Here is a 21,060-nt window from a genome sequence, read left to right on the forward strand (position 1 = left end):
TGTAGCACACCATCAGGAACATAAGAGCATATAAAAGTATCAATCTATAACACAGCAATACTTTGCAAATATGCTTTTCCTGTGGTACGTCTCTCAGAATATACCATCATGTCTTTTTCAATCTCTTCATATGCTGCAGCAAGATGTTCATTCCTGCTATCAAGTGAAGTGTTTTCCTCCTGAAGTATTTTAAACCACTCTTTAAAGTGCTCTTCAGTCAAGCTTTTGTATGCAAGGGCTAAGGTCCGAAGGCCTTCTCCAGCAAACTCCTGTCACATAAAAACAAAAGATAAGCAGTATCTATCAGAACAATATGAACTAAATTAGTCATAACCAGATTATATTAATTTCCCACTCTGTTAACATCTTTCTTGATTATGGAGTCAATAAGCAAGGGTACTGTAAGATACCACTGAAATTAAATTCTCATAAACCTTGTTTCTGGGGGATTTAAACTCCTCAGGTTTCTTTTACTTCGAGGTAAGGTTGTGGGCACATTTTCTCCTTATAGCTAGATTTTGTTCTTTAAAAAAATAACTTGAATGATTTGTGGCAACTTCTATATAAACACAAATATTCTAACAAGAATCTAAAAAATCGATCAATGTTAATAAGTGAAATGTTGCAGTCAGACAGAGCTGAATGTGAATTGGTACCTAGGTGTTAAACAGATGAAAGTTTTAACCTTGAAAGGCAGCTAACGTACCCAGACTACTCTCTTTAGTACAATTAACTAAAATACTTAGTATACTTTTGGTGCTACCACGTATAAACAACAAATAATAAGTTCATTGTGAACATTATCACTAATCCATCATCTTAAAAGCATAATACCCATCTACCTAGGATGGTATCAGTGGAAGAACTGTAAGAAGCTGGACCAGATAATAGGAGTAGAAATGTCTCAAGAAGTATGTGAATCACAATAGTTCTATGACATGGTATCATGGCCTAAGGTGCAACCTATCTGTTATGCTAACAATAAAGGCTTTAGAGTGAATGGGAGCTGTGGCTGCACCACATCTCTGATAATCAGCATCCAAATTTGAAACCACTGGTCAACACACACAGATATGTATACACACGTTAACAGGTTAGGCCCTTCAACCTAATCATAGAGAGAAACAGATCTAAAGCAGACACCCCAACACTTAAAAGTGGTGAAAACTAACATAATCTGATATGTTGGTAGCTCATGCTAATTAATATAGATTCTGATCCTGCATTAGGATTGCCTGGTGCAGACTCCTGTGCTCATGCAGAATCCCACAGACAACCCGTTATTTCTTTAATATAAAAGTAATTGCATACGTGATGTTATTCAAAATGTACACATTCTTACAGATTGCACTGCATATTAGATACCTTTATTATCCAAAATATATTCCCCCCTTTATATCTTAGAATTTCAATGACTGACTTTTTTCAAAGTCAAACAACTATCATGAGCAATTTTACTGTTAAAAACCAAAAACATTTCAGGAATTGTCTTTGACTCTGCAGCTCATCTCAACAAATCAGATGGTTTACAATGCTTCACTAACAACATTTTTTTCATCTTCAATGAATATTTGAACATTCCCTCTTCTATTATACAGCTATTACAATTAATATATAAACAGGGATTATAAAACTCAGAATGTAATGGCTTGAAAAAACAATGAGGCTTTGGAATTAAATTAATATAATGGAAAGGGGAAATTAGACTGATGTTAAAAAAAACATAATACATCAATATATAAGTACGTATTCCCTTAACTTTACTAGGCAAGTATGAAAAATTCAAGGTCTTTGCATTTGAGCAACTGCAAAGATCAGATGTGTACGATTCCAGCCTTGCTTTCATAAAAAACATGTTGGCCTTCTGGAAAACATTAAAAGAAAGCCAAGAAAGCTCTATTACAGAGACGAAAACAATAGTTATGTTTGTAACCAATATTGCTAAACCATCATACTGTATACTTAATGTCAAAGGAGTATTTTTTTTAAAGACTCATGGAATGGTTTGTATTAAATGTGGACACTTACAAAGAACATGAATTCTAAAAAAATAAATGAAGGAAATGAGGGCTTTATAGAGTTTCCTTTAAAGTTCACATTAGGTTAGACCCTCAAACTGAATAGAAGAGATCTATTTTCTTTAACACCATATTACCAAACTGGATACTTTGTATCCACATCCACAGATTCCCACTGGCTTTTCACAAGGGACTCTAAGGACTTATAATGATACCTTACAAACATTGTAAATATATCAGCTGTTTCAGGAGTTAACAGTGACCCAAAAAAGCTCTGTCATTTAACTGAATTTAGCTCTTTGGTCAGCCAAGGTGAGGCTGAAGTTTAAGAAATTCTGGCTCATTTCAGAGCAGAAGGCCTATTAAGGTATTGATTAAGAAAAGCATCTATATTTAGGAAAGTACTTAAGCACATGTTTAACTCTAAACTTAAGGCCCTACACGCATGCTTAATGGTAAGTGTGTGTTTAAGCGCTTTTCTGAATCAGTGCACATACCTCAAGATGATCTGATGTCAAATACATTAATTCTTCATTGGAGGGATGAAGCCTCTCAAATAAAACAGTATCTGCTCCCTTGCAATAAAGTTTTATCTGCCCATCTGGGGTTTGAACTGAAAAAGAAAAGAGAAGTAGAAATTAAGACTGAAATCACTGCTTTTCTTTCATTTTCTTCAAATGTTTATTTGACCTACCAGGTCTAGTTAGATGTGTTCTGTACATATCAATAAAAGTACAGCAGTCAGCACACAGAAAACAATCCCATCACCCAGTTAGGTACAGCTTACGTACACTTTAAAAATGAACATAACACATATTGATAAATTTTTCAGCTAGAGATAGGGCAAAAACTGGAACCTCTCAAATCTGAACCCCTTTGAATTTCAGAGGGATGGGACAGGTACAAGTCCCTGGATCTGAAACCTCTCCATCAGTGTTGCTTGTGAATTAGATTTTTCTGTTTCTGCATCAGCTGTGGCCCAAAGTCTCACAACAGCAGCTGGACTTGCAAAACTCCAACATTTGGAGCTAGTATATCATAAAAGACATTTGCAAGATTTTGCTACCATCAAATCTGACTCTGAACCTTACCCCTAATTAAATCTCAAATCCAAACCTTGAACTTTAGTCTAACTAATATACATCTAAATCCAAATTCTGACATTCTCTGCCTATCTGTAGTTACTATACACATTCCTTCTCCCAAAAAGTCTCCATAGAATCATAGAGAGGAAGGACTGGAAGGGACTTCAGTAGGATATCTAGTCCAGTCCCCTGCACTGAGGCAGGGCTAAATATTATCTAGACCAGTTTTTCCCAAACTTGGGATGCTGCTTGCGTAGGGAAAGCCTCTGGATGGCCGGGCTGGTTTGTTTACCTGCCGCGTCCGCATGTCCGGCCGATTGCGGCTCCCACTGGCTGCGGTTCGCTGCTCCAGGACAATGGGAGCTGCTGGAAGTGGCAGGGGTCGAGAAACATACTGGCCGCCACTTCTAGCAACTCTCATTGGCCTGGAGCAGCGAACCGAGGCCAGTGGGAGCCGCAATCGGCCAGACCTGCGGACGCGGCAGGTAAACAAACCGGCCCGGCCTGCCAGGGGCTTTCTCTAAATAAGCGACGTCCCAAGTTTGGGAAACACTGATCTAGACCATTCCTGTAACGGTGTTTGTCTAACTTCTTCTTAAAAACCTCCAATTATAGAGATTCCACAATCTCCCTAGGCAATTTGTTCCAGTGTTTAATTACCTTTACAGTTAGGCAGTTTTTCCTAATGTCTTACCTAAATCTCCCTTCCTGCAATTTAAGCCCATTATTTCTTGTCCTGTCCTCAGTGGTTAAAGAGAACAATTCCTCACCCTCTTCTTTATAACAATCTTTTACATACTTGTGTCCATCCCTAATGCAGGTTCGGTGAATTTTTTAATCGAGAGAGGAAAATTAAAATCAGACAAATGTAAACTTCAAAACATCGCGTGGCCGTTTATTAACAGGGAGAAAAATCACAACTTGGGCTGGGGAGGAGCACTTTTACCAACTAACAGTACTATTGGAACAAGAAATCTTCACACAACCTGAAGCAATCTATTTACATTCATCAACAAGGAACCAAATAATTCAAAATTATCTGCTCTTTAAAAAAGGTAAACGAATAACCAAATAAAATAAACTGTGTGCACACTAACCAAATACTACTATTAAATACACCAATTAACTTCAATAGCAGTTATTACAAAAACTCAGTTTTTACATACCATATATACACAACTTTACATCAGATAACAATATATGCAATTCTGTACCAAATAAGAGAGGGGGAAAAGAGAAGAGGCTAAGCAAAGCACAGAAAGAAAGATTAGAAAGCAAGTACCATATTCCAGATGCAGCTGACCAGCAGAGCAGACACCAGAAGCATACCGAATCCGTAGAAGATAACGTTGAAAAAGCAATAAAACGACACGTCCCGAGCCGGTTATATCCGGAGGAGACCCCTGGCCGAAGGGTTGCTCAGGTCCTTCAGTCAGTATGTGGATACTCCTGCAGATCTCGGCATGAGGCATGGTTTTATTCAAAGGCCCTTTTACACTTGTCAGGATCTGATTGGTCCCTAGCTCCTACGCCCTCCAGGTTCCGAGCTGTTGCCCCCTATGTAGATAGAATTTGCACACGGCACACTAGAAGCTGCTAGAAGCTGCACCCAGCACACTAGCATGGTTTTGCACACAACCCTAATCTGACCGTTTGACCTGAACTACGATTGGTCAGATTGGATCCCTTTGTCCACGGCACGCTGGTGTTATGCACACAGCACTAACCTGACCCCTGGGTTACCAGGCAGAAGAGCAGGAGACTGCACACAGCACCAGCCTGACCCCTAGGTGACCAGGAAAAAGAGTGGGAAAATGCACACGGCACTCTAATGTTGCACACCGCACCACGGTGTTGCACACAGTACCAGTGTGACCTTTGGATGACCGACAATTGGCCATACAGACACCATGTTGGAATAAAGACCTTAGGGCTGCGACAACTTGAAGACTGTTATCACATCTTCCCTGAGTCTTCTCTTCTCCAGATTACACAAACCCACTTTTTCAATCTTTCCTCCTATATCATGTTTTCTAGATCCGGAAACAATTTTTTGCTCTCCTCTGGACTTCCTCCAATTTGGCCACATCTTTCCTGAAGTGTTGAGCACAGAACTGGACACAATACTCCTTATCAGCCTTACCTTTGCTGAGTACAGCAGAAGAATTATTTCTCATGTCTTGCTTACAACACTCTTGATAGTACATCCCAGAATGATGTTAACATTTTTTCCCCCAGTAGTATTATAATGTTGACTCATATTTCGTCTGTGATCCACTATAACCTTTAGATTCTTTTCTGCAGTACTCCTTCCTTGGCTGTCATTTCCCATTTTGTATTCATGTAATTGATTAGTCCTTACCAAGTGCAGTACTTTGCATTTGTCCCTATTGAATTTCATCCTATTTATATCAGACCATTTCTCCAGTTTGTCAAGATGATTTTGAATTAGAACTCTGTCCTCCAAACCATTTGCAACCTCTCCCAGCTTGATATTGTCCACAAACTTTATAAGTGCACGCTCAATTCCATTATCCAACTCATTTATGAGGATTCCCTTAATTCCTTTCACAAGTACGGGTATTTGTCTTTTTCTTTTCTAATGACACAGGTGAGACAATTCCTTCTGCACCATCTCAGTTTGTTTCTATTGGAATGAAGTACCATAACATGAACATCACTTTACAGCACAGAACACTTGAGGAAAATGCCAGATAGCAAATAGTATTATGAAGGGTACTCAGGAAGAGAATACTGTGTAATCTCAGGGCATAGCTTCTGAGAGCATGCACAGCTGTATTAATGAGAGCTGGAAGGGTTCCAGAGGGGGACTGATCAATTGTTGGTGATGGTTTTCTGCCTCAGAAAAGAACCAGATTTATGCCAGAATACACTTGTGAGCACCTTGAGCCATTAAAAACCAGGCATTTTATAAATATATTATGGTGGATACAGAATCAGCTTGAGTTTTATACATTTTTAAAGTATGTGCAACACCTACTTACTGTTGTCATTTGCACCACATAAAGTTACTAACCAGTAAAAAATGCTTAGCTTGACTAGAGAGGAGTAAGTCTTGAGCAAGTTCAAGGTGGCCAAAGTTTCCCACTGGACAATATAGCAGGAGTGATTTGTACAAATTAACAGTTGCATTATGGTACACACAATAGTTGAATTATTTCTACTATACGCCTAATATTTACATTGCCGTCCACAAATACCATCAAACTATCATTTTAAAAGAAGTTTTTTCTGTATAACATAGCTTTTGTGCTGTCTCTGCCCAGAGAATGTATTTTTAAAAATAGTTTAAGGTTAATCAGACAAACTGTTTTTGAGTTACAAGGCTTTTAAAAAAAGGTAGTTTTCACTTTTTAAAATCTGTTCTATAGAAACTTTTTGGGGCACTCATAACTCAGATATCTTGCAGTAAAAACTTCAAACTTGCTTTATCCTCTAATCCTCAGTGAGAACTAGTGTATAATGATATGTTTACCAAGTTGGAATGCAAGATATTTTAGTTACTACTTTTATTTTCCATATGTGTTTTAATTTCTATGAGAGAATCTGGGAATTTCACAAGCTCCACTTAATTTAAGCAAGCGCTCTCTTGCCTTCTCTCTCTCTCATATTAAAAAAATTTCCAGCCTTTTTCATGTGAAAACCTAATTAATAGGTTTGCAAGTTTTGGTGATTTTTTCTTTAAAAATAGATTGATTTCTTAATAGTGCTTTATTTCAGATCCCTGGCTAATAAGTGGAAGGCTAGCAGAGATGTAAAGTACAGTTGGAGTTGGAATGAGAGTAGATCAGAAAAAATTCAATGAAACATTTTTGTGTATATTTGCAGATTCATCAAAATTGAAACATTTTACAGAACATAAGAATGGCCGTACCGGGTCAGACCAAAGGTCCATTTAGCCCAGTATCTGTCTGCCGACAGTGGTCAATGCCAGGTGCCCCAGAGGGAGTGAAGCTAACAGGCAATGATCAAGTGATCTCTCTTCTGCCATCTATCTCCATCCTCTGATGAACAGAGGCTAGGGACACCATTCTTTACCCCTCCTGGCTAATAGCCATTTATGGACTTAGCCACCATGAATTTATCCAGTTCCCTTTTAAACATTGTTATAGTCCCAGCCTTCACAACCTCCTCAGGTAAGAAGTTCCACAAGTTGACTGTGCGCTGTGTGAAGAACAACTTCCTTTTATTTGTTTTAAACCTGCTACCTATTAATTTCATTTGGTGACCCCTAGTTCTTGTATTATGGGAATAAGTAAATAAATTTTCCTTATCCACTTTCTCTATATCACTCTATATACCTCTATCATATCCCCCCTTAGTCTCCTCTTTTCCAAGCTGAAGAGGCCTAGCCTCTTTAATCTTTTCTCGCATGGGACCCTCTCCAAACCCCTAATCATTTTAGTTGCCCTTTTCTGAACCTTTTCTAGTGCTAGAATATCTTTTTTGAGGTGAGGAGACCACATCTGTACACAGTATTCGAGATGTGGGCGTACCATGGATTTATATAAGGGCAATAATATATTCTCAGTCTTATTCTCTATCCCCTTTTTAATGATTCCTAACATTCTGTTTGCTTTTTTGACCGCCTCTGCGCACTGCGTGGACATCTTCAGAGAACTATCCATGACGACACCAAGATCTCGAGCAGTTCAGTCCACATGCTCAGGGTTTAGCTGATCGCCATATTTGGGGTCGGGAAGGAATTTTCCTCCAGGGCAGATTGGCAGGGGCCCTGGAGGTTTTTCGCCTTCCCCTGCAGCGTGGGGCATGGGTCGCTTGCTGGTGGATTCTCTGCAGCCTGAGGTCTTCAAACCAATTTTGAGGATTTCAATAACTCAGTTCTGGGTTAGGGGTTGTTATAAAAGTGGATGGGTAGGGTTCTGTGGCCTGCCTTGTGCAGGAGGTCAGACTAGATGATCATATTGGTCCCTTCTGACCTATGAGTCTATGAGTCTATGAGTATCATCTGCAAACTTTGCCACCTCACTGTTTACCCCTTTCTCCAGATCATTTATGAATAAATTGAATAGGATTGGTCCTAGGACTGACCCTTGTGGAACACCACTAGTTACCCCTCTCCATTCTGAGAATTTACCATTAATTCCTACTCTCTGTTCCCTGTCTTTTAACCAGTTCTCAATCCATGAAAGGACCTTCCCTTTTACCCCATGACAGCTTAATTTACGTAAGAGCCTTTGGTGAGGGACCTTGTCAAAGGCTTTCTGGAAATCTAAGTACGCTATGTCCACTGGATCCCCCTTGTCCACATATTTGTTGATCCCTTCAAAGAACTCTAATAGATTAGTAAGATAAAATTTCCCTTTATAGAAACCATGTTGACTATTGCTCAACAGTTTATGTTGTGTCAATTTTGGTGAAACTATGAAGGAAACCAGGCAGGGCTCCAATGCAGCCTGCCTGGTTTCCTGCCTGCTTTTCCATCTGCCTGGTGGCATACCGAGAACCCTGGCTCTCAGGCTTACACCTCCTTGACAGCCTAGGCTCCTATGGTCCACCAGCTCCAAAGCAGCCCACCAGACAAAGTGCCCCACAGCCCATTCCAGAAGAATTTCAAAATGTTTGGATTTTTTTCCAAATTGGAACCAAATAAAATTTTGAAATGTCAAAATCCTCCACAAAATGGAATTACTGTTCCCCACCCAGCTCTAGTTGGAACCTCAGTTGTGAGGAAGTAACTGCTTCTTGTTATTTAGCAGGCTCCAGTTTGTGCAGCTCCTTTCTCAGTCAATGGGGTTCAACGTGGGAAGTAGCTTTCAGAAGAGATTAAACCAAACCAAAGCTTATTTTTCACCATGTCTTCTATTACCCTCATTTTTGCTTTTCTTCCATTCTCTATCCCTATTCTTCTCTCCTTTCATTTTCCTTCATCGTCTTTTTCATCTGTCACCTGGACATCCTCCCATATTTGTCTCCTTCACCTTTTTCTCTCCGTCGTAAGTTAAGAAATTGTTAAGTGATTTACATTTAGTCTTTGTTGTATTTAATTTTTTTCCTAGTCTTAATTAGCCGTACTTCCCTTGTCCCTTCTACTTATATTTTCTCATTTCAGCTGAAACCATTACAGTCAGCATTTAACGGATACTATATGGTTATAACTAATACTTTCTATTCCAAGCACAGGGGAAAACTGTGGTAAATGTTCTCAAATACTTACTTTTTAAAGGCAGTAACTTGGTCATGTCTTTGCAAACTTAGCTTGCTTAGTAAACTTTTTTTCTAGTACAGGTAGTCCTCAAATTTAAGATGTTAAAATTATGATGAACAGCACTTCTGCACTGACACCTTGATTCAACTTATGACTATAGGTTCCAAGTTTATGACACTCAGTCCCACAATGGAGTAGATTGTGGTTTCGAGTTCCAACATTCCGACTTACAACGCAAATGTAAGGAACCAATTGTGTTGTAAGTCCAAGGACTGCCTGTATTATTCTGAAAGCAGATTTTTTGGTGTAGTTTTAAAACACACTCTAAAGTTTTTTTCTAGATATACTTTAGATTTCTATTATTTAGTTGCTGATATTATTGATCATTTACATTTACTTCATTACTGTAAAGCACTTTGATGAATGTTAATAGAGCTATGTAAAACCAATAAATCAATCCTAATTGTAAATCCCTATAGTTGCCGGTCACCTGCTCTACAGAAACAGAGTGAGAAAAAGAGCAAAATGCATGGATTTGAAAAACTGTTTCATTATCAAATTTCCAGAAAACAAAATTCAATGCAATTAATAATCTACTGCTACTATATTTTGCATCCTTCCATCCAAGAATCTCAAAGTGTTTTACTAAACTGAAAAGTATCACAATCCCCATATTAAAGATGGAGAAAGAACCAGTCTAAATGACTCCAAGGTACTGAGAGTCTGTGGCGGAGGAGGAAGTGACATCTAGATATCCTGAGACTTCCACTCCCTTCCTTTTTCTAACCATGAGACTAAATTGCCTCCTTTGGCAGTTGGCAGGTTAGAGCTCTCACTGGTAGCTAAAAGCTGGCCCTAGGTGTGTGTTTTCTTGCAAACAACAGGCATGAAAGAAACAAAAAGAAAGCTATATGCTGTACCTATTACAGACATCCTTTTCCTGATATTGTTAAAATCCAGAATTGCTAAGAGCTGGTATGTAACAAGTTTGCCCATTTCTTCCACAGTGATGGTCTCTGGGGTCCGAGACTTAAAGATGAAACCGAAGTTTCTGGCAGCGGTTACTAGAGCACCTTCATCTGGCGACTGCACTTGGTAAATCAATTCACCTACAAGAAAAAACAAACAAACACTGTAAGTAACTGAGTTTTGAGCCCTGAATTAATAGCTTCACTTCTAGTCCATTAAAGAACAGCAGTACTGAACAGTACTTCCTGGCTGATGACCTCTGCTGAAGGGGGAGCTGCGCTGTCTGACTGCAGTGATCTGCAGGTAGTGGGAGAAGGAAAAAAGGTGGGAAAATGATCTGTCACAAAACTTAGTAAAAGTCTTTTCTCTGGGACCAACTCATCCCATTGCGAAATGGCATGAGGTGTACGTTGGGGTGTCATGCATGCTCCATCAGTGCAACATAATGATGTGGTGTCAGCCATGAACATATTTTGTGGTGTTTAATGTCAAAGCCTGTCCAGATGGCAAGCAAACCAAAATTTTGCCTCCTCTAATGTCCAGGCCCCAGATGCTACTTCCAGGAGGGCTCTGCTGTGGGTGGCAAGCCAGAAAAGGAAGTAAGAAAACTGTGTGGGTTTGGAGGAAATTCGTAATGGATAAGAGTTCAATTTCTGTTCAATGAATGCCTGGGACAAAGATAACATGGTAAGGACTTCATATATAGAGCGAGATTTCAGAGTCATATTCTCGGAGGAAATCTCTTCAATCCCTCAGCCTTGAGAGTATTGTACAGTAATTGCCATTAAGAACTTGATATTACCATTGGAAAGTAAAAATAACTTTACCCCAAACAATCTGAGAATTTCCTTCTTCTGAGGTAGAATATTGAAGAACATACTCAGCATATCTGAGCATTTAGGGCAAACGTAGATAAGGACACTGGACCCATTTTTCAGATATACTTATTTTAATATATCAAATTTCTGTATCTGGATACTCCACACTGAAGTTAAAGGGGCATGTGTACTAAGATACACAGAAGGATACTGGAAGACCAGTATTCACATTCTGCCCAAGTCATACTGTAAATAAGCATGAAGGATATCCTTTTATGGTTAAAAAGGGACTCTGTGAAAAGGTCAAGAGATCTGTATGCTATCCAGCCAATAAACAGATAAAATGAGTAATTTCCTCAGAACCAAAGTTTAATCATAGCTACAAAACCCATCAGAAGCCTAGTTACATGACAGATGCAGAAACAGTCAGGTAGCACAAAAATAGGAAGTAAATTATTAACACACAAGTGACCAAAATAATTCCCAGAAGAATCTTAAAATAGGGCAGATGTCAGAACTTTTTCATTCTCTCTCTCTCTCTCACTCTGCAGTCCTGAGAGTGCTATACAAAAGTAGAGAAAATTATAGTTAAAAGAAATGCAAAACTAACATGAATGAAATGGTAAAAGGTGGAGAAATCTACCCAATGAAGTCAAGAAATTCAATACATTAATGAGTCTAATTCTTCTCCCCATTGCACTAGCATCAAAGTCTCCATGGACTTTCATGGAGTTACTCCAGATTTACAGAGAGCAAAATTTGGCTTACAGTCTCAACTCAGCTTCAGAGCACATTCTACACATTTCATGCTATACTGAACATAAAACAAACAGTTACTACTATTAAGATGTAAATTTAAAGACAAACATATATAGGAAATATTTATTTGCATGCCCAATTTTTTTTACTGATTTCATCCAGTACAAAGTAGCTGAACTAATTTGGGTGAGACTCAAAAAAAATAAATCTTTTGACTGAGACAATGCAGGAATAAATTCAGCCTAAAGAGAATTTTTTTGAGAAAGTTATGAATACATGAAAAAGGAGAAAGTGGGATGGCTACAGCAAATACTAGAGCTCAACCTTATTTCATTTGCTTCTCAAAAACAAAATATATAGAAGTACTGCCCTAAGCCTTAACAATAATAATATTTAGCACGTCTGCTGTGCCTGATTTACATTTTTAGAGAGGGTCTTACAAACACAAATTATTCTTGCACAATCAAAAACCAAAGCATTAAAAAAGGAAATTGTGTCATTCTAGTAAAATGAAAAACTGTGGTATGGAAACTAGAACATATTATACTAGCTCTCTTATTAATTAAAAAAATCCAACAGATATAAATTTAAATACAGTCCACCTTTTGTATAAAACTCTGTCACCTGCCAGGCAAATCTTAGACCACAGTTCACTTCAAACTGTTCCACAGTGAATATAGTCTGCGGAAATCATAAGCTTCTTTCTGTGACTAGACTTGATCAGCGCAGTGCAGAAGTTTATATACAAATGTTCAAAAGTGCAGTTCATATTCTGGGTATTAGTAATAAAAATGTCTATAGAACTATCCTAGGAAAACAATCATTAATAACTTTGCTTAACAACAAATGAATTTCTTCCAATTTACATTCAAAGCTATCTGGCAATGAAGTTTAACTATGTGGAAAGTGTGAATATACCAAGCCAGCCATTTATAATTTTTTAATAATTTTTCCAAGTGCAATATATATACCAAAATACCAGATTCATCACAAGCCTGCCATTTGTTGGCAAAAGGGTTATGAAAAAAGTCAGATAATGAAGAAAAATTTCCTAAAGGTCTCATTTTTTAAATTAATTTTAATTCTGTTACAGATTTGGTTGAAAATCCCCAGAAAATAGAATTTTTACACATGGAATATATACTGTAAATTTTGGGAAGACACACTATAGCTACATACAAAACAAAGAGATTGAAACCTTGTTTACGTGAAAAACTGAACCCAATAATAACCAATAGAAGAGATAGGTTTTGGATTCTCCTTTAAATTTAAGAAATTCTCATGAAATTTATCCATTAAATTTTTGGGATTTAGCTACCATCTCTCCTGCTAGAAAAAATGAAAAAGGTTCAGTGAAGAATTATATGAGCAATGAAACAGACTGATTGATCCTATACCAGCTGAAGGAAGAGGACTGAAAAGAATTCAAATTTTCCACCTCCAAGTCACTGCTTTAATTCAACTTTAGTCTGTAGTGACAAAGTCATTAGCAATTGGCACATGTTTCTGAGGCCTAAATGTAGTAAGCTGGTCTCAGTCCAGTTCCTAATCATAAATGGCACCATTTTGGCAGTTTGAAAGAAGCCAAGAATTAAATGGGCATCAAGATTAAAATATCCTTTGAGCCCTAAAGAAAGGATCTACAGTTTAAAAGAGAACTGGATAAATTCATGGAGGTTAAATCCATTAATGGCTATTAGCCACGATGGGTAAGGAATAGTGTCCCTAGACTCTGTTTGTCAGAGGGTGGAGATGGATGGCAGGAGAGAGATCACTTGATCATTACAAAAACAAAAAACCAAAACCACACATTTTTAAAGGTAGCTTTCAGTGCCCAAATGAGTTAGGATTAACTGGATACTTACTTCCTAATGAACTGGAAGAGCTTAGAATTATTCAATACTTTTTGACACAAAATCCCTGACTTTTTTGTAGCCAAGTACTCCCATCAATTTCAATCAACTTCAAAATCAACACAAGGTTTTTTACTATGAATTAAAGATTTTTGTACTGTTTGAAGTTGAAAAAAACATGCATCAGAACAAAACATAGCAAGACAATTACAGGTTATGAGATCATGTCTCAAAACAGTTATGCATAAGTACTAGCCAAAATATGTTACATCTCAGTTAATTGTTACGATATGGTCCATTTCCTTTTGAATATGCCACAGCAGCAACATAAACCAATACAATTTGACAAAGGTAAAAATGAGAAATTCTCCATAACAGACCTACTCCTTGGGAGGCAGATGGGATCATTGTTTCACAGCTTAGAAACAGAGATTTAAAATCAAGGGCCTGTCATTTCTGTGTTAAATATTGGACAAGATGATGCATTAGCTACTTGTAAATGCTGTGATAATATATGCTCATCCATGAGACAGGTAACTGAAGTGCTGCCACACTCCAAACATTTTCTCTTCCCAGAATCCTGTCCTCTATGACTATGACTATAGTGATTTATTTTATATTACACACAGCATGACTGGCTCTAAAGAGTCTAATAAGATAGAAAAGTATCCAACTTTAATGAAGCCATCAGCGTAGAATGAGGACGCAATACGGCAACATAACATAGTGAGGATAATTAGTCTTGATCTTGAAAGGCGGATTGTGATGCATAGGGCCCTACCAAATTCATGGGTGTGAAAAACGCATCACAGACTGTGAAATCTGGTCTCCCATTGTGAAATCTCATCTTGTGTGTGCTTTTATCCTATACTATACAGATTTCACAGGGGAGACCAGCATTTCTGAAATTGGGGGTCCTGACCCAAAAGGGAGCTGCAGGGAGGTCACAAGATTATTTTAGGAGGGGTCACGGTATTGCCACTCTTCCTTCTGCGCTGACTTCAGAGCTGGATGGCTGGAGAGCGGCTGCTATTGGCCAGGCACCCAGCTCTGAAGGGAGCGCCCTGCCAACAACAGTGCAGGAGTAAATGTGGCAATACCATACCATGCCATCCTTACTTCTGTGCTGCTGCCTTCAGAGCTGGGCAGCAGGACAGTGGTGGCTACTGAGTGAGGGCCCAGCTTTGCAGCAGCAGTGCTAAAGTAAGGGTGGCAATATTATACCGTGCCATCCTTACTTCTGCGCTGCTGCTGATGGCAGTTCTGCCTTCAGAGCTGGGCTCCCGGCCAGCAGCTGCTGCTCTCCAGGTGCCCATCTCTGAAGAGAGTGCTGCTGCCAGCAGCAGCGCAGAATGGTAGTAGTACTGCAAACCTCCCCACTAAATAACCTTGCCACCCCCTCACAACTCCTTTTTGGGTCAGGACCCCTACAATTACAGCACTGTGAAATTCCAGATTTAAATATCTGAAATCATGAAATTTATGATTTTTTTAATCCTATGACCATGAAACTGACCAAAATGGACCATGAATTTAATAGGGCCCTAGTGATGCAGCAGAATACCAAATACTCCCAATTCTTGGATCCTGAAAGTGATTTGTACAAAAATGAGGAATTATAGTAAAACTAGCCTCTCTTCATGAATAACACATGATATAGCTCACAAGAGGCTTCCTCATTTTCGATTTCAGAGTTGTAACAGTTTGCAAGCTGAAGATATTGTTAACACTGCCAGGCCAAGATTATATACAATTTGTTCTCACAAACATGAACTATATGGCTCATCCAAGATATGTACCGTATATTCTACTTATAAAAATATCCAAATCAGTACTAAAAGGCACAATAATCAAGTAGAAACAAAAATAATTGTATGCAATACTCCAAAGAGATGGAATAATCATGCTTCCCTCTCTTGTGGGAAGACTTAATAAAGCCTAACTTTTAATGAAGATCTTCCTGGCCTGAACTAAATTAGGAGCCGGCATAACAAGTAAGGCAATATAAAGTGTGTATGCCAATGCTATGCTCACAGAACCCTGTGGAAATCAGACAATTTCAAGGATGAAAAGGTATTTATATGTGTCAAAGAACAGAAAACTCAGTTATTTGCGCATGCAACTAACATTTGCATGTGCAATTACTTAACACCCAACAGTGTACCCAGAGTTTTAAGGGTGCAAGATCTGCACCCACATTTTTATGGCTCATTCTTGACTCACTTCTTCCTTTAAAAATGTGGTTAACCTATACTTTTTAAGTTAGAAAAGTGCTATAGAAACCAAATAGTTAGACTCTCTTTACTTATAACTAAGCTTTTCAGTAGTTTACCTGCATTTTTTTCTTCAGACATGACTGTATGGCAGAGGGAAAGCAACCTAAAGAACTCATGTACCATTGAGTCTCCTAGTTTAATGGATTCAATCAGGCTGTGATCATAAAATTGAAATTTTCTATCTGCTAGTGGGTTAAATGAAAAATCCACTGGCACTGTTTTCTGCAAGAGAAAAAACAAACAAACACACACAATGTTTAAAAGAGTAAGGATTTTAAATGGTGAGATCCTTTTATTTTGATGTTTTGGTATTAAGAGACTATATTAGCAGCAAAGAATCCTGTGGCACCTCATAGACTAACAGACGTTTTGGAGCATGAGCTTTCGTGGGTGAATACCCACTTCTTCAGATGCATGCCACAGGATTCTTTGCTGCTTTTACAGATCCAGACTAACACAGCTACCCCTCTGATACGAGACTATATTAGAAACCCACACAAGTAAAATGGCATAATTTCATTTCATGGAACAATTACATATCTGGATTTTGCATTTGTAATTAAGACTCCTTTTTGTTCTCACTGACAATGGTTGAAAGAGAACTAAAACAGAAAATCAATACTTGTATTTGGTCTACAGGCACAAAAGAAAGTGGTCCTTAATCTTCAATTGTGTAATGTATTTTTTTCATTAAAATGTTAAATATCATAAATATGATTTTTTTTTACTGACAAGGCTACATTAATATTAAAAAGATAAGTTTTAAAAACAAGATTGTTAAGGGGAGAGGATATTTTCAAAGTCACAGATGGCAGTTGGGCCTAAAAGCTAATCAACGTTAACAAGTCTCCAGGGTCCAGACACAAGGCTAAAAGTAAAACACTTCAGTAGACATGGGCTGCATAGTCTGAGAATGAAGTACATCAAAGTAAATAAACACATTTTCAACCTACAATTTGTTTTGTATTACAGAACCAGTTGATCAGTTTCATCAGTAAGGACAGTTCTAAGAATAAAATTGGTACCTATCTGGTGTCATTTTCCAAACATTTTCAAGTTATGTTTCTTATTATGCCACAAAATCATTTCTACTGTGGTAGGCATCTCATAGAAAAAGTGTTTTTGAAGCAAATTTGGACTGAAAATATTCAGTCACTTTCATCAAGAGACAGAAGGGAGCTAGATGCAGTCTATTTTATGACACTACAAGAGCAGGAAATTTGTCATGCAATGTGCTGGCTGCTGTCTTCCAAAATGTATGTTACAGCACTCTGCTTATTGGAGTCCAAATTGATCAAGTGTTTGTTGTTTTTCCTTTTTAATGGCTGGCCTGCAAAGAAGGTATAAACCTTAACACTACTTACAGCCAATTGAACTGTTCCTTTAGCTCCAGAGGCAGGGTAGCATGCTTCATTCAAGTTTTATTTTTTTTGTTTTGTTTACTGAAATGTAATTTTTTCTTTACAAAAACAAATGATAGAAAAGACAAAGATATCAGAAGTACAGACCAATTACAAATAAATATATAGAAGGAAAGAAAAAGTATCAAAACAACAAGAAGGAGGACACACCTAGATACCTCCTAGTAAACAAATAACATACACACAGGTTTAGAGTCCATCAGGATGTTAGGATAGTTTAAAATTAATAAGATAAAAAGTTGACCATTGTTTGTTATGTTCAGATTAGGATCACCTGCTGCATGTTCAGCTAATGGTAGCTAAGTAACTGGCAGCCTTGTTATTCTTAGGATTCATAACTCTGTTCTAACAATGAATTTCTAGAAATCAGGAGGGTTAGCTTATGAGGTTAGGGCATGGCCTTTTGTAATAATATTGATATCACTTATACAGAGCTTTTCATAAATGATTTCAAAGCACTTTCGAAAAGAGGTTAGTATCATTACAAATATATAGGTTTTTACACATGTATAGTGATTTTCTGCCCCACACAGTCCGGGTTTCTTGAGTTTAGCCAAGGATTATCTCCAGTACATGTAGTAGCTTCTGTGCCTTTTTGTAGGGCTTCCAAACACTAGAAGGCAAGGAATTGTAGCATGTTTCTGTATTTCCAAAAAAGTTAATAAGCACTGAACTGAGGTTACACCTGCTATAAACACTGTCATTATTCACTATAAGACTGATCTTGAATTTGAGAGGGTACTGTGCCTTCCCCATTTTCCCCTGAACAAGCTACTCAAAGACCCAGATGAAGAGCTTCTGCAGAGATAATAGGCACAAAAGAAGCTGTAACTAGTGACAGCACAAACATGTTCATGTCTAATTCTACCTTACATGATTTTCCACGGTGTCACTGAGGTGGAAAAGGATGCAGAATATAATTGTGACTCATATTTTGGGAAACTAGAGAATCACAGAATGTTGCTATGAATTTTAATAGAAAGGAGGAGGTTGAAGATGAACTAGTGTTCAAGGGCAATGTATTCATTCCACTGCAGATACAGCGAACAGTACTGATCAAATGATTGACTTCCAACTATCTCACATCAGATACTTTGTTCTGCCTCAACACAGGGGTGCTGGACTAGGTGACCTCTCAAGGTCACTTCTAGCACTACATTTCTATGCTTCTATGCAACACAAACAATGCCAGGGAGTGAATACTAGTTGCACACTGAGGGGGATGAAAAACCTTGTTTAGTGTAGCTAATACTAAATAATTTAGAAATGAATATGAAAATATGGCCCTTCTAATTTCATGTAGCTAAGCAGAAGATAGCGAATGAGAATAGAATATCACTGACTCTCCCCTCCCAAATCTAGCTGCTGTCCAGCTAAAAAAAAAAAATCTAAAACCAAGTCCTTAAAAAGCGAGAGAAATAATAGAATCTAATTGGGCTAGATGGCTTCTATCAATCTCTGTGTTGTTATCTAAGGATCTGTTCTCGCTCCTACTGACTTCAGTGGTACAGGCAGAGCCAAATGTGGGGCTGGAGGAACCTTAAGAAGTCATTGAGTCCAGCCCTCTGTGTCAAGGCAGGACCAAATAAACCTAGACCATCTCTAACAGGTGTCAGCCCAACTTTGTCTTAAAAACCTTCAATGTTAGGGATTCCACAAACTACCTTGGAAGCTTATGCCACAGCTTAACTATCCTCATAGTTAGAAAGTTTTTCCTAATATCTAATTTAAATCTCCCTTGCTGCAGATTAAGCCCATTACCTCTTGTCCTGCCGTCAGGAGAACAATTGATCATGGTTCTCTTTATAACAGCCTTTGACTTATTTGAAAACTGTTATTAGGTTCCCTCTCAGTCTTCTTTTCTCAAGACTAAACGTGCCTGCTTTTTAACCTTTCCTGATAGGTCAGGTTTTCTAAACTTTGTATCATTTTTGTTGCTTTCCTCTGGACTTTCTCCAATTTGTCCACATCTTTCATAAGTGTTGTGCCCAGAATTAGATACAGGGCTACAGCTGAGGCCTCACCAGTGCTGAGTGGAGCAGGACAATTATCACCCATGTCTTATATGCAACACTTATATTGCATATAACCTCTGTTATTAACCTCTGTTAATATACCCCAGAATGATATTAGCTTTCTTCTCAACAGCATCACATTGTTGACTCATATTTGATTTGTGTTCCTCTCTAATCCTAGATCCTTTTCAGCCGTACTACTACCTAGCCAGTTATTCCCCATTTGTACTTGTGTATTTGGTAATAGCTGATGTTTCTGAGTGTGCAAACAAATCAGTCTGGCTACTTACATGGTTCCCATCACCATAGTACCTCACAAATATTAATTTATCCTCACAATACAGTCCTGCTCCAAAATACTCACTGTTCTATTTAGTTGTTACATACAAAATGTACGTGTTTTAAATTACACCTCTACCCCGATATAACACAACCCGATATAACATGATTTCGGATATAACGTGGTAAAGCAGCGCTCCGAGGCGGCGGGGCTGTGCACTCCGGCAGATCAAAGCAAGTTCGATATAAAGTGGCTTCTCCTATAACGCAGTAAGATTTTTTTGGCTCCCGAGGAAAGTGTTATATGGGGGAAGAGGTGTACCTGAAACAGTACTGCCTAAAGTTACACCTGGTACTGTGTGGTTAGCATACAGCACTTCTGCCTAGAGACAGAAGGGCCATAAAAGGAGGATGTAAGGGCTTGTCTACACTTAGAAGTTCACCAAAACAGCTATTCCGGAATGAGGGTCCATACAGGTGCTTATACTGCAATAACTGTTCTGGAATAGTTATTCTGGAATAGCTGTTTTGGTAAATTTTTAAATGTAAACAAACTCCTAGAGGAAAAAGAAAGTTCACGTTTTTCTTGCCTATGTCTTACGATAAGTTATTCTACAGCATGTTTCAAGTTCAGGGAAACGTCACTGAAAATTACTGATCTACTGAAAATATTTTAATGATGAAATAAGCCATATTACAACATACTAAATATTTTGTAACTTGGTCATATTTATACCTCATTAATTTCTGTTTTCCAGCCCAGGTCATCATATACATCACCTACAAAATATAAAGTTAATTAACACAAAATATGACATTTAATTCCAGTTTTAGAGTTTTATGAAATAACTTTTTCATGGTTTTTCAGACTATGGAGGTAGACATCAAAGAGGAAACATTGCAACAACATTCAAAAATATAAAACATTGCAGTGGTTAATCGTACAGCCAACATCATGCTAAAGTAAATGCTTCCATTCTATTGTCCACAATGCCATTGTATTTTTCCTCCAGCTATTTTACTTATTCTGATTTTTTAGGGCCTGATTCTGCTATCACCTATGCATAAGAATCTAATATATCACATGAATAACCCCATAGAAGTCAAGGAGAATACTCATAAAGCAAAGATATTTGTTGCATATTTGCAGGATCTGGCTCTCAAGTTTTATACAGAGTGTTCATTATGCAATTGAGACATACAAATATTCACTTGCAGCAAAAGTTACCTTAGTATTTGTAGAATTACCTGAATTTCTCTATACTTGCTTACAGAATACTAGCAAATAATAATGTTGCTATTTTAGTAGTCTTAAACATTCTGCGAGACAGTTGGTAAGTTTTTAAAGACTGACCACTTTACACTATAGGATTTTTA

The 21,060-nt window shown here is 37.9% G+C and overlaps 1 protein-coding gene across 1 annotated transcript in view; it reads right to left on the reverse strand.

The window, feature by feature from the left end:
- Positions 1–21,060, reverse strand: part of ATP8B4 (ATPase phospholipid transporting 8B4 (putative)) — a 156,769-nt gene that overhangs the window by 37,167 nt on the left and 98,542 nt on the right. The window contains exons 14-18 of the mRNA XM_050966621.1: positions 20,420–20,463; positions 16,025–16,190; positions 10,214–10,402; positions 2,516–2,631; positions 105–269 (exon numbers count right to left, since the gene is read on the reverse strand). Of these exons, the coding sequence (XP_050822578.1) occupies positions 105–269; positions 2,516–2,631; positions 10,214–10,402; positions 16,025–16,190; positions 20,420–20,463 (680 nt within the window). The remainder of the gene's footprint in view (positions 1–104; positions 270–2,515; positions 2,632–10,213; positions 10,403–16,024; positions 16,191–20,419; positions 20,464–21,060) is intronic.

The sequence above is a fragment of the Gopherus flavomarginatus genome, chromosome 9 (genome assembly GCF_025201925.1).
Source record: "Gopherus flavomarginatus isolate rGopFla2 chromosome 9, rGopFla2.mat.asm, whole genome shotgun sequence".
Lineage (NCBI taxonomy): Eukaryota > Metazoa > Chordata > Testudines > Testudinidae > Gopherus > Gopherus flavomarginatus.